This window comes from Aulonocara stuartgranti, assembly GCF_965226115.1.
Source record: "Aulonocara stuartgranti genome assembly, chromosome: 11".
NCBI lineage: Eukaryota > Metazoa > Chordata > Actinopteri > Cichliformes > Cichlidae > Aulonocara > Aulonocara stuartgranti.
The window spans coordinates 13,875,122-13,889,514 of record NC_138947.1 but is presented as its reverse complement, the minus strand read 5'-3'; the positions used below and the strand labels follow the sequence as shown (position 1 = coordinate 13,889,514).

General features: G+C 41.2%; 1 protein-coding gene across 3 annotated transcripts; it reads right to left on the bottom strand.

Moving 5' to 3' along the window:
* Nucleotides 1–107: 107 nt before the first annotated feature.
* On the bottom strand, nt 108–14,380 carry rbfox1l (RNA binding fox-1 homolog 1, like). Of its 3 annotated transcripts, XM_082550538.1 has the most exons (13): nt 14,196–14,380; nt 13,678–14,107; nt 9,090–9,326; nt 4,641–4,820; nt 4,482–4,535; nt 4,304–4,396; nt 3,996–4,065; nt 3,859–3,918; nt 3,618–3,753; nt 3,501–3,540; nt 3,343–3,410; nt 2,363–2,435; nt 108–2,274 (listed from the first exon to the last, which is right to left on the bottom strand). In XM_082550538.1, exons 2-13 carry the CDS (start codon nt 13,762–13,764, stop codon nt 2,230–2,232), a joined length of 1,143 nt encoding a protein of 380 aa, XP_082406664.1. In that variant the 5' UTR covers nt 13,765–14,107; nt 14,196–14,380; the 3' UTR covers nt 108–2,229. The 3 variants fall into 3 exon arrangements, with proteins under 3 accessions (XP_082406664.1, XP_082406663.1, XP_082406665.1); XM_082550537.1 differs by lacking the exons at nt 13,678–14,107; nt 14,196–14,380 and adding an exon at nt 10,331–10,489; XM_082550539.1 differs by lacking the exons at nt 13,678–14,107; nt 14,196–14,380 and having other exon boundaries at nt 4,641–6,366; nt 9,090–9,204.
* Between the last annotated feature and the right edge of the window lie 13 nt (nt 14,381–14,393).

Here is a 14,393-nt window from a genome sequence, read left to right as displayed (position 1 = left end):
TTTGTGTATTTTGCTCCTATGTTGGTGTATACCTCCATCAGTCTTTGTAACTGCTTTTTTGACCCTTGAAGAACTCCCATCTCCCTCTTTCCCTCCACCTTTGTTCATTTCTTTTTTTTTTTCTTTTTTTAACTAGTTTTTTGTAGAATCTTCTCACTTTCTCTTCTTCACTCCTCCCTGCATGATGTTTCAACCTCTCTCCTCTCCCCTGACTCTCTAACCAGTATTTCTCTTTTGTCATTCTTACCCTTTTTTTTTCCTCTTATGTTGGGTATGTTTGTGACTGCCGTGTGCAACTCTCACTAGTAAGTATTGTATCCTGTCTGCAGTGCTTTTAATAGTTTGTGTTGCAGCACTTTAACAACTGAAGCTGAAGGTCTATCTGTAATGTGCCCTCCCTATCCCTCATTCCCATGGCTACATAGATCTGATAGGATAAACTGCCATTTTGTAAATATTGTGTACATATCTTTTGGAAAGACGTCTAATAAAAAAAAAAAAAAAAGTACAGAGAGCACATACTGTCTTTTGTTTTTGCTGGAGTTGATTGAAATCTAGCAGTTCAGTGGAGCACAGAGTTGCTTGCAAACAGTTTATTATGAAGATGTTGAATGATGGCATCTGTGATAAAGCAGATCAGCTAGCAGACGAAGCACGATGGTTTAATGTTCATTCATATGGTGATAGTTTTTACTTTAACCAACACAGATTAAAAATCCTTGAGAGCAGCTGGAAAAAAGTTAGTGTGGAAGGTTAAAGATGTAGAAAGTGCAGCAGGAAAAAAAATCATTTTGTCATGCAAACAGCAAAAGGCATATAATGGCAAAGGACAGTTCAGTTTAAAAATAGCAAGAAAGCTGGCAAACGAAAAAGACTAAACACTAAAAGAAATACTACTAAGAAGAAAAAAGGCAGAAGCAGAGCAGCGAAACGGTACAGAAGAAATTCACACGAGGAAACAAACGTGGAGTAAAGAAGTTGTTGCATAAAACACTTATAAGACTTAATAAGAAAAGATTAAAATGCATTGCTGATCTATCACATGAGGTGAAACTTACAAAGGAAATGAAACAAAGGCCAATAATCTGGAAGTTTAGAATGTGCAGAAAATAGAAAACAGGCCCAGGATGGTTTTCATACATGTAGAGCATGAATACTGGCACTGAGTGTTAGAAGGAGGAGGGAAAAATATGAGAATGATGCAACTAAACAGTAAGCAGTGAAATCACACAAAGAAAATAAAAGAAGGGTTTGTTTGGGGGTTTTTTTTTCTATAGCCTTGTCGATGTAATGTTGCGTTGCCACAGAAGAAAAACCAGAAACCCAGGGAGTGAGGAGAAGCAGAATAAAGAACAGAAGAGATAGAGGAGAAAAAAGTCTGATTTATTCAGAGGTAAACATCAAACAAAGCAGAATAGAGTAAAACAAAGCCAAGAAGAACTAACTGATACAAGAAAAGAAGTCATTTAGCAGTAATGAAGGAGAAAAGAGGGAGAAAATACAGGACAGTGACCCTCCGGTCATCAAAGCTCAAGCAAGGTAGCAAGGAGTGAAGTCAGAAAACAGAAACTACACTGTGTTAGTATTTATGAACAGAAAGGTAGGAAAGGACTCAAGAAACTGCAAACAAGGATTAAATGTAACGGCTGTATGAAAAGCTAAACATGTAGATTTAGAGGTAGATTGTTAGAAATAAAAATAAGTCCAGCTGATAAACATTATTTCTGTGCTTTTAGTTGCAATATCAGTGTCGCAGCCAAATCGCTCTCTTGATGTTGAAACTCACAGACATTCCCACACGCACACACACACACACACACACACACACACACACTCAGTAGATAAATGCCAACAAAAATAAATCATTTAAAATTGTACAAAATGTCTTTTGCACAGTTTGACCCCTGAAAAAAAATCCCAAATTATTAAACACAAGAATCTCACAGTATTTTTTTAACCACTTATCCAAAAAAAAAAAAAAAGCAAAGCATTAAAAGGTTCAAGCGACAGCGTCTCCTACGTATTCTCCAGCAGAGCGGATGGTAAGTGGGTCCTACAGTATTTTAACCTTCAGTCTGTTTAGTCTCCCGAAGAGAGGTTGTGATGGAGACAGGAGGTGACACCACGTGTGCCACATTTCCGAGGTTGTTTTTAAGGATTATTGTAATCTGCCCTGCAGTGTCCCAAAGTTCAACAGAGATGCCCGACGACCCCGCCCTTCACCGGGCCTCAGTAGGGGGTGAAGCGGTTGTATCCTCCTCTGTACAAACTGGCCTGTTGACAGTAGTAGGGTGAAAGGTGCAAGTTAACCACCGTGATGTATTTCTCAGATTAAGCTTTGTTTACTCTGATAGCTGCTCACCATTGTACCGACCCCATACGTTGTTGGTCCGACTGAGTGGTGATAGGCCTCTGGAGCGTAAACCCGTCCATATCTGTTTAAAAAAATAATAATATCACGACTCCAATTAAACTTTGTTTCTTATTAATTTATCTGCAAATGAAATTCTGCAAATTCTTTATGATTAATGAAAGCCAACTGAAGTCAGGCATATATGTGAATTTTTTTACATTATGTGAATATTCTGCCATGATTAATGTGAGCATCCAGCACTGTAATAAGTTATGTGATGGAAACCAATCAAAAGCACATTTGGTACTGAATAATATCTGAAGTATCTTACAAAAACAGTACTTTGGGTGTTATTATGATATTGTTATCCTTGGAAGAGCCACACATCCCTTTGAGGTTGTGTTTGGAAGGCCATCCGGCATAAAAATCTGCCAAAACAAACATGTGGATCTGCCCACTGTGACGACCCCTTGTGACTAAGGGAGCAGTTGAAGGCTTCTTCTTCTACTAGCAGTTTGTGTGTTATTGGTTAATTTAAAGCTGCTTAACAAGGCCCATAAAATCCTTGAGATAAAAACAAGAACGTAATCTCAGGTGGGATCTTTGAGCTACACAGGAACAAAAAAATGAGGTTTTTTATTTTACATACTGTGTCCACTCACAGTAAATGTTACAAGATAAATTCCTGACTGTTTGAGAAAATCCAGATCTTTACTTCCTGGCACAAGGCAGAATATTTTCAAAAGCTGTGTTTATCTTGATAAAAGTTACAAAAGCCAAGTTTGAGTTCAAAGAGTGAGCTCTGTGTAGGTAGGAAGACATTTTCATGGGAATAGCCGAAATGCTCCAAATAGGTTTTGTGTTTCTGCTCAGGTAAAAGCGGTATATACTATTAGGCACACAGCTGCTCAGTGGTACTGCTGAAGCTCAAACACAGCATCAGAATGAGCAAGAACATTCATCTTTGTGTACATTGTTTGTCTGTTTACCCATCACTGTAGGTCGCTGTGGCAGCAGATGCTGACTGAGCCACTCTGTATGCTGCAGGGTATCCGCCCTGCATGGGAAAGATGAAGCAACAATAAAGCAGCAGCAACTGATTGACTGATTAAAAAAGTAAAGATATGAGTAGAGTTCAGCTGCGTACATAGACTTCTGCTCCATACAGTCCATCCTGATACACAACCCTGAAAAAAAAAGAATAAAACATTATCAAAATGAAAGTAATTGGATATAAAGCCGACACCGGTGCTCAGAGTCTTACCCAGGGTAGGTGGGGACAGCAGCAGGTGTGGTTGCAGTGGAGCGAATTGTGTTGTAGACAGCTCGACCCCGACCACGCAGCGCTGAACCGCGGTAGGCCAGCGTAGGAGTCGCTACAGGGTACGGAAAACTGGCAACTAAAATAGAGGAGAGGAAAAAAAGTAGCAGGAGGAGTGAAATGGCAGTGCTGATCATCTCTTCAGAGCAATATGTCAGCATGAAAGAGGGAAACCTTTAGTTACCTGTATAGAGCTCAGGTGCGTACATGGCCCCCATGACTGGGTTGATCTTCCAACCGGAAGCTGCAAAAACAAGGCCTCTATTAAAAACAAGCTCCAAAGATTAGTCAGGACCCAAATATTAATGAGAAGTTTCTTACTTGAGATTTCACCGTTCACGAGAGGCGCTTGGGGTTTCTTGGTAACTACTCGTGCAGTGGCATTATTAACCTGGGGATAAAATAATAAGGATAATCATGGAATCAGAAAGTTAAACCTACAACACAAAAGCTGCGTGATTTCCAGCCATGTGATCAATAAATATCACTTAGGTATAATGTCCAAGGGAAGTTACAGGGTCATAAATACATTTATAGTGAGGTGGCCATTTTTTTTCTCTCTCTGGGTAAAACAAAACTGCATGTTTGTTTTCTAGTTTTAAAAAAGAAATGGGGAAATCTCGCTTTACCTCGATCTTCCTCCCTTCCACAATTGTCCCGTTCAGCTTTTCTCTTGCTCTGTCAGCCTCGGTAGCATTCTCGAAAGTGACGAATCCAAAGCCCTGTGTGTTTGCACGGTTATATGTTTACTGATGAATGATTCCCACGTTGGTTTAAAAGCACTGATCATATTTCTGAGCTGCTCACCTTTGACCCCCTCTCATTGAAGATAATCTCTACATCGAGGATCTTGCCAAATTGCTGAAAGTGTCAGAGCAATTTTCACAGAGTGGAAATTGTTGGATTCAACATGAAAACATGGGCTCTGTGTATGTGTGAAGCTCAGAAACGAGGTGACTGTCATACCCCAAACATCTGGCGGAGGTCTGGGTCTCTAAAGCGAAAGGGGATGTTCGAGACATGGAGGCGTTTCGGTTGGGTTTTACCTGACCCCTCTTCCTCGCTACCGCTTCCTGCCCCGCCCCCCGATGACACGGACACACTGAGAGACTGGGGGTCAGAGGTCACGGGGACCAAAGAGTCCTCCTGACAGTGAGAAAGCACGAAACAGGACAAGGAGGCAGAGGAAGAGGAGGAGGCAAGCAAGTGGATAGAGGAAGAATGGACGGGAAGAACAAAAAAAGATGGAAAACAAAAGATGGAGAGGGTGTGAATGAGGTGGGACAGATGTGAAGAAAAATTGGGAGAGGGCATCAGTAGAAAAGCAAAGAAGGAAAAGAGAAAAACAAACAAACAACAAAGTAAATTCAACAAATTCAACATGTTCCAGAGAATTTCATGTTTAGGTAAAAACTCCAGTTGCGTAAGCATCACATGGCATTAAAGCTCAAAGATCACTTTCATGAGATCAAGTGAACCAAACCAAGTTCAACCAGCATTCAGCAACCAGTGAACCTTCTCAAGCAAATGTAAGGAGGCGTGGAAGGGGCTCCAGTTTAGTGAGGCGTCGTTGAATACATGCCTGTAGGAGATTAGGACAGTGACGCTAACAATAAACGCCAAATGTCTGGTATTAAAACTGCTCATTCCAGCCGTCGTGAAGAGTGAGAAGTTGTTTTAAGCTGTTTTCAGACTCTAACTCAAAGTTTCCCACAGTGGCTCTAACAACTACTTGTTTTACCTTAGTATTAAAGACATACCTGTGCTAGATTAACTTATATAAACTGCCCCATGCAGAAAAATTCAAGAACTAATGTGCCAAAACCAAAACATTCACTATCCCACAATGCACCACGATGCTAGTGTGTGTGCATGTATGTGCATATATATATATATGTGTGTGCAGGTGTGTTGGCCAACCAGCATTGTTCAACCATTGCAAGAAAAGTGGTTAAAAATATATAGATTTGAAAGAAAATCTGCAAAAAAGGGCAACAAACTAAAACCAGTGAGCTTCAGCAGCAAGAAACAAAAGGAAGAGGAGGAGCAGGGAGCACAAAAATTAACGCGAAAAAGAAAAATTACTGGGAGATGTGCTACTCTAATGGAAATAAGATTACACTCCCAAGCCCTGAGTATTAGCAGTCTAGTACCACGAGGCAGATAAGGAGTGAAAAAGGCTTCAGTAAACAAGGCAAAGAAGGTGCACAGAAAGGGGACAGAGTTTAAAACTGAAGGGTCAGTGGGGGACGGGTGGGGTGGGGGGTCACGGTGCTGCTTTTTTGCCAAAGGTTAAAGTCGTTCGTCAGGGGGCATCATTAATAAGAAGGAGACAGACAGAGAGAGGTACAGAAACACATTCATACAGACATATAAATGCACACAGGCTACTACTGGTGTACACTACACTGGCTCGATGTGGCTTCAACTGTAGACAGCAGACCCACACACACGCACATACAGGCCAGAGTGGAGGGGGGGGGACAGAGGTACAGAGGGTTGAGTTGGGTGGTGGTGTCATTGTCACGATGCAGGATTGAGTTCTGGACCTGAGCGATATTTCAGACGGGGGAAAGGGGGGGGAATCATCCGGTCAGCCTCACCCCGCCCCCCCCCTTTTTGACCCCCTCCCTCCGTGGCGACGTCTCAACTTTCCCCGAAAATCATCACGGACCCGAGTATGTCTGGGACTCTAGTGATAAAATATATAAACGGGGCCATAAAACACCATTTATGAGAGGAGGAAGGGAGAAGCAGGACACAGAGCTGACCTGCCACACAGATCAGACGGCTCTGCGTGTGTCAGAGTAGATGTTTCCATGTCTGAAGGAGACTTCTGCACTGCAAAAACAAAACAGTCACACACATCTCTGACCACATAACTCATGTCTTCATGAATAAGAAAAAAAAAATCTGCTAATCCGTTAAGAATATTTAAACCTGTTCCAAGGTGAAATCACATCTTCAAGTAACCACTTCTGCAAGGTCCCAAAAGGTTGGTTCTGTTCATCTGGATGAACCGTTTTCAGTGGGAGAAACGTTTCGTCACTCATCCAGGTGACTTCTTCAGTCTCAGCTGACTGCAGGTTTCCCCAACCTTATAAACAGTACATTTGTATAATGACTGAAACTAGCACCACTGAATAAACAGTGGGCTGTGATGTCAGTTCCTTGAGCATTAATATGCAAATTGTCATTGATCAACAACCACTGATCAAGGACGAATGATCAATGGTCATGAGTACCATTCACAGAGTTGGGGAATGGCTGCAATCACAGCCCGATGAATCAAACACTGATGCACTAAAAAAATAAAATATATTTTTTATATTTTGTCAGGATGTTTACTAAACAATCCAGTTTTTAGAAAATAGAATTTTAAGGGTAGTCAAAGGAGCTTGCAAAGAAAAGCGTCTGGACTTCTTTAAGTTGCTTGAAGACGTTTCACCTCTCATCCGAGAAGCTTCTTCAGTTCTAAGGTCAAATGGTGGAGAGTCCCAGATTTAAACCCAGTGGGAGTTTCCCCCCAAAGAGGGACAAAAGGACCCCCTGATGATCCTCTAATCACATGAGCCAAGGTGTGAAAACGGGTGTGGGTCCCAATCAGCCAGAGTTTCAGGTGAGCTCATTGTGAAACCTGGCCCCACCTTATCATGCGATTTCCTGAGGTCAGATGGCCCAGGGTGTGAGTGGGCGCTAAGGCGTCTGGGGAGGGAACTCCAAACTGGATTATAGATGGTGTCGTAAACCATCGCCCCTGTTCAAAGATGGTCGCTTACAGTGGACATAGATGGCTTCTAATTTTAAGGGTAATATTTATTTCAGGCTTTACATGGTTAAGATAAGTTTTTTCAAAATAAAATAATAAATACGTTTTTTTCAATTACAGACCTGGGAAGTGACAATAGGTCTCTGCAGGCAGTGTGAGTCAAAATATTACATTATTTAAAAAAGACAAACTTTCTCTCGTGTGTGTTGCTGTTTTTTTAATCAATTCAGTGAGAGTGGCATGGTAAATTTTGCTTTTAAACTGTAAAGCCTGGTTCTGCTGGCTGTCTCTTCCTGCTAAAAAGGTTTTTTCCCTCTCATATTGCAGGGTTTTTAGCTTACAGTATTAAGGCCCTTGAGGCAACTGTTATTGTGAATTTGTTATTGTAAATGAGCTTGAAATTGAATTCAAATTGCTAATTAGGAATAATGCAAGTAGCCTACAGCTTACTGGTGGTCATTATTCTGCAAGTAGGCTAACAAAAAAATCACTTTGATTTTAACCTGATGGCAGCACAAGATGGAAATTCTAGAGAGTCCCTCAAGTTCTGAACTGTGTAATTGTATAATATAGTTTATTACAATTTCCATAAGATTCCAGCAGATTAGTAGCCTGTTGTAACAACAATTCCTCATCGTTTTATCAAGTTATTTCATTCAAAATCAAGAGGAAACATCAGGCAGCTCATAAAGACTGAGGCCAGTGTGACCTGTTTGTGCATTAATGTGTTCTCTGTTATTGTAGGGTCTTTATCTTACAATATAAATGGAAATTAAAGCCGCTCCCACAGTGCACCGATGCTGAAGTGGTGCAGGCCACACACAGAAAGAGATCAGCAGCAACCAGAGACCACAGGGTGTCAGTGAAATTCATCAGTGTGGTAACTGCCAGTATGAGTAAAGGACACTGCTGCCACACCACCGGCAAGATTACACTGAAACATTTGAGGTAATAAACACGAGGGTTATCTACGCAACCAGCCAGGAACAGCTGCAGAGCAATGACTTTAGATTCAACTGAGGATAAAATTATAATGCAGGTTTCTTCCGTTGATTTAATAAAAGATTAATTTGGTTTTTAAAAGAATATGTAAAGCAAATTTGATGGTAAACAGGTTGAAATAATCTTATCGCAGTAGCAGAATGAAGACACAAATTATCTATTAAAAATTCTCTTTAGTTTCAAAAACCATTTGTTGATACATTTTTAAAGATGTAATCATTGTTTATCCTGTACCAGAAATGATTTCATCAGACAAATCACAAAAGCCTGACATGGACTTTATAAACATCCTTCAGATAGCTTAAACTGTAAACTGTAAGTATCAGCACAAAGTTCGAGCGGCGATCTGGAAAGGTGATCAGTTTTATTGACACTTAAATGAGACCTGGGGGAGGGAGAAAGGAAAAGTGGGCATTTATTTTCATCAATAAATCCCTTATCAGCTGCCTCGACATTTTGCTCCACAGAGGGTGACAGGCATTTCCATACAAGGACACCGCGGTGGACATGGGGCTCTAAATATAGAAGGAAACCCTATCTGGGCCTGTTGCTCTGCAGAACATGTGAAAGTGCTACCTGTCGACTTACTGACGATCATGTTTTATTGGCCTGGAACATCAACATTTGTCACAGACCGCTCTTACCGTGTTGCCAGATGTCAGAGAGTCGCCCCCATCGTGCTGAGGGCCCTGATAGACTCTGAGCTGGGGATGTTCCTGGTACTCTGAGCTCGGATGTGCAGAGCTAAAGTCGAGAGTTGCCAGTCTGCTGGCGGATGTTGGGGGACCTTGACCTGGTGGGGGGTAAGAGGGAGGCGGGGCATAGACCTGAGGCAGGGCAGGGTCTGCGCTGCCTGGGGCAGCCTCCTGAGTGGGGGCCCCCTGAGGAAAAGAGGAAGAGGGAGACGAATGAGCCACTCATGCCAGAATATGACAGCGTAGATGTAAACAAACGAAACACAAGATGTTGTTGTTGATCTTCTGTTTTTACAATAAAACAAACTGCATAAACACGCTGCAGTGACACTGTGATCTTTAATGAAGATGACAGATACACAAATACCACAATAAATGATTGTTCCACCCAATTTTACACATCAGTTTAACTGTCAGGAGTAAAATGCTGTGAAATCTCTTAAATAATCTGATAATAATAACCATAGCAAAAGATGTTTTTAACAGTAATAGTAAGACAAAATACAAAGCTAAATAAGCTTACTGGTAGGTTGCAGTGTTTGGAAGAGGTCACTATAAATTACCTTATATATTTACCTATTCTTTTTTAAATAACTGCCTTTTGTGAGTTTGTTTTTTGTGTGTGGTAATAAAGAAATAGTAAATTATCCTTGAAAAATACATCTGATGACCAGTCCTAAACACTACATTTCTTTTTGCTTATCCAAAGCAACATCCAAGTATAGATATAATTAAAAACATCTCTAATATTAAGACATTTCTCACAATTGTAATAACTGATTCATTCTTAATGCCAAACGTGGAGCTCATTGTTAAATTGAACTCTTTCTGTTTTTCCCATTACAAATGACAGATTTGGCACTTGAAAACAATATTTATGTCCAAAATGTTGACTTTATGTAGTACAATGTCATGTAAAATTATTGGAATCTCATCAGATTCAACAGCCACAGGTATGTTTTAAGTCTCATAGACTTTAGAATCTCTAATATCCATTTTAATTAAACAACTGTTTACTTAAAAACTTTTTTTTTTTTAAATGCGTAACAAACTACCTTTAATGAGAAAAACAAGATTAAACAGGAAAACAGGACCTCCTCCAAACCAAGTGTAAGCAGTGGTTTGGAGGAAACTCCTGCGCAGTTTCCATTCAAGTGAGGTAAAAAGCAGAGAAATAAAAGCGGTCTTACCCCCTTACTGCATTCCTCGATCTCTGATGCATTGTCTAACAACTGCCGCATTTTTAATGCCAGCTGACCACCCGCCCACCGCACCATAAGTTCTACCCATCCACCAATCATCAAATGATTGCTAGAGGAAAAGTGACCGGGGGTGGGGGGTGGCTGTGGGTGGGGGAGGTGTTCCACACCAGCTGTGGACATCTGTAACTTTCAGTCACCTTGTTGCTCCCACAAAGAGCCCAGAGGGCCCCTCTAACCTACTCATGAACACAGAAAGCGTACGGAGCTTCCCCCCCAGGATTAAGTATTTATGAATGTGTGTGCTCCTGCTGAGGGTGCATCGTGCTAAATGTCGCCTCCGAGAATATCGGCCCTGACAGACACGGTTTTATTACCTCAGAGACATTTTCATGAACATCTACTTCTCTTTGTGTTGTGTGGAGTGGCTCAGTTGCCTTTTAAGAAACAGAGGACTTCACAAGCACAATAATGACATCAATGTTTGGGTTGGGTGCGAGTGAAGTGCTTCGCTGATCTTACTACAACATGACCCACCACATCAACATGACAGTCTGCACTCCCTGACAACGTCTGGCAGGAGATATGAGTCCACGTGTCACACACCAGGAGACTAAGAAACACAGTCTGTGCAGCCTCACCTCTTCACACTGACTGTCTACATATATGTTGTATATATGCCGCCTTCTGTACTGTTATATGTGTATTTAAACTTTCTGATTTATTGCTTTATATCTTGTGTTAGGACTTCCAGCTGAAGCATTTAACACAACAGTTCTTGTATAAACAGATGAGATATCTGTGACGGGCCTTCTCAGACTTTCAGGAGACAGGGAGTTCTTACAGGAGGGAAAACTTTCCAAGGACTTCATCGCAACAGTAACACTGAGTGGCAGATTCTTACTATTGGAGCTGTTCGTACTCTAAACTTTTCCATCTTAATACTTCAGACACATGTGACATGATATGTTTCAACCACATGAAGGTTTGTGCTGATCATGAAGATAATGTATAGAGCCCGTATGTTCATTCTGATGGTGGACAGTCCTCATTTAAAGATGTACAATAATGCTGCAGCACAATGTTCAGATGAAATTATTTTGTCTTGGCTTCCGGATACAACTTCACAAATCTAAGAACATTTATTCTGGAAGACAATCCTGGAAAATCCTCACATTTGTGAGGATTCCCCCACAGTAACTGGGAATATTTCTATTAGAGCACTGATACTTTCACTTAATCACTGGATCAGAGGATACCCTGAGTTACCTTACAAGCAAAATGCCACAAGTGTGTCAGCTGCCTTCAGGATTTAAAGGAGTCACGATTAAAAAAAACTCTATCCCACGCCAGCTCATAATGGCTGGCATAGCTCTGCTGGCTGTTAAACTGGTTGTATAAGCAAGGAAATGGTTGTCAGGCAGACTCTTGTTGGCTTGGAGGATTTCATTTGACCACTCTCTGTTGGTTTGGAGGAGGATTTTTAATAAACTGTGCACTCTCAACAAACCAGATTTGACATTCAAGCAGGCTTCACCCTGATAATTACTGAATGAGGAAAAGTTGATGGAGATGATTCATCTGCAGCTCTTACTCATTATTCAAGAGAAATATTTAAGTTTGAACCAGAGCTGAAAGATAGGTATTGAGGCGCCGTCCAACTCTGAGGCCGTTCTTAACTCTCGCACTGGAGCTGGAACATGTTTCCAAATATGTTGACACAACTTGCACCTGCACTCTGTCCTACTTATCAGAAGAAACGACGATCTAGCTGCTCCGACCCTCCTCCGAGATATAAAAGCGATGTTGAGCGAAGAAAATGCATCTGTTAGATATCACTGTCAACTCTCCCCCCACCTTACAGACTAACTAACTAACCAGCCACTGTGTCTGATTCAGCACCACAGTCTCAACACGAGACTCCTCACGGGCTTGTTTTTTATTATCATTGCCATTTGTTCCCCCTCTCTCGCTCGTCTCCTTCCTCAGCTGCTGGCTTCCGGTCAGAGGTCGACGGCTCGGAGCCAGGTGCTTGCTGGGACAGTTGCCATGGGATTTACACAAGACGAAGCTGACTGCAGATGTGGCCTTTTGGTGCTGGCTGAGTTACAAATGTTAGCAACATGTAGCTTATTAAAGTGTAACACAATATTCCTTTTTTTCATCCATCCATCTGCACATTCTGCACATCCCGGTTCCTCCTATTGAGCGACACGACAGCCTTTTTGTTTATATTGCTGATAAAAAAAAAGAAGAAGAAAAGATTGCTGATAATGAGGAGAGAGGAGTTTTACAAGCTGCCAAATGTTGTGTTAAAACAGATGCTCCACATCAGTCATAAAGGAATTTCCCCAGCACTTGGAAATATGACACTTTTAAAAAGGGAACAATTGCTGGATTGAAGTGAAGGATTCGAGCATTTCGGTACGCTGTATACTGTGTATATTGTTGCACTGACAATAAAGTTCTTGAATCTTGGAAGATCTAGCTGGGGCTTCAGACTATTTACTTCAGTGCCAGTCACCTTCAAATAACAATTCTCTCTGCATCTGTTTTCCATAAACAGCTCTCTGAATCTTATGAAATAAGTCAAGGTTACCCCGGAGGAGCCTAATATTCAACATTTAAATGCACAACAGGCTGGTTTCACACATTTATCTTAAGCACAGCTCACTACAGGACACAAGACAGGTGACAGACCCTCTTCCTGTGATTATCTGCTCAGGAGAGGAGGGCTAAAAATACAGCTGGTGTGAAGCACAGAGACAAGGTAGAGAGATACTAAATGAGCTGTGGCATTAGTGGCATGTCAGGGACACTTGCTGGTGGACTAAAGATAACCACTAATATGTCCTTACTAGTGAATAAATAAGACATTTCACAACTAGCACACTTCACACAGATCCTGTTGCATATTAAGCAATGCATCGATAGACTGAATTAGATTAAACTGTGACTTAGGGCCTTTTGGCTTCTTCTGCTCACTGGAAAATGTTTTAAGTTTTACAAAATACAGGGATTTTGTCTGGTAATAGGAATAAGATCTTTTTAGTTTAATCATTAAGCAAAATCATACAAAGGTGCTGATTTAAATGTCCAATTATTTGATTATATTTCTTAATGTGAGTATTTGGGTGAATAAAAGAATAAATAACAATCAGAGCTCTAGAAATGCAAAATAACTGACATTGAGATTAAGAATTGTAATAATAAATAATATTATTTTGTTGCATAAAGTTATAGTTCCCCAGTAGATGATTTCAGGGATGTTCCCTAGGGGGGAAAATCTCAGTATTTATGTGATAATGTCTGGCCACAGTGTAAATCAAGAAGTTTACCTGAACTATGCTGGGGTAGCATGTGGTTGCCTGTGGGTAGACGGGGAGTCCATAAGGCTGGAGGATCACAGTGGGTGAGGAGAGCATAGCCCAAAAACGACACACGAGGAGATGAGGAACGGAGGAAAATGGGAGGAAAAGGAGAGCAGGGGGAAAGGAAGGGTTGATGTACACACAGAAGAGCAGGCGATCAGGCTGGAATTTTTTTTAAAAAAGGGAGGAAAAATCCCAAATGAAGGAAACAGAAACTCCAAGAAAGTGAGGGAGGTGGGAAAAAAAGACCACGCTTAAGACTTTTGCTTCACCTCGAAAATGAAGTCAAGCAAGAAAACACAAGGGAAACCCCCAAAACACCCGGAAAAGATGGGATTTAGAGCAGTGAAAGAGAAAGCCAGTGAGCTTCTGTGTGTCCATCAGTTGATCATGCAGCCTGACAGACAGAAACACATGGTCAGGGTCCCATTTCAGAGTTATATAAATAGTCACCCATGTCCTTCTCTCTGAGTTTACCACCTTACCTCCCTCACTCTCACTTTGTAAGAGGAGATCTGTGACCACTCAGTCAAACCTCTGTGCAGAGTGAAAGAAGCAGGCCTTTCCCGCCTCTCTGTGCACATTGAAGCTGTGTGTTATACCATCTATGTAATAACATGAGGCCTGTTCGTGATTCAAGCGCATAAACAAACTTCATCTTAACTTCTTCCATGTGTTCAGGT

Bases quoted from the DNA above. Each gene is read 5' to 3' on its own strand.
- rbfox1l (XM_082550537.1), bottom strand. From the start codon at position 10,441: ATGATTGGTGGATGGGTAGAACTTATGGTGCGGTGGGCGGGTGGTCAG. The intron at 9,327-10,330 runs GTAAGACCGCTT...TCTTTTCCTCAG, and splicing joins TCGAGGAATGCAGTAAGGGG to GGGGCCCCCACTCAGGAGGC. The intron at 2,436-3,342 runs GTAAACAGACAA...TTTTTTAAACAG, and splicing joins ACAGCGACCTACAGTGATGG to ATATGGACGGGTTTACGCTC.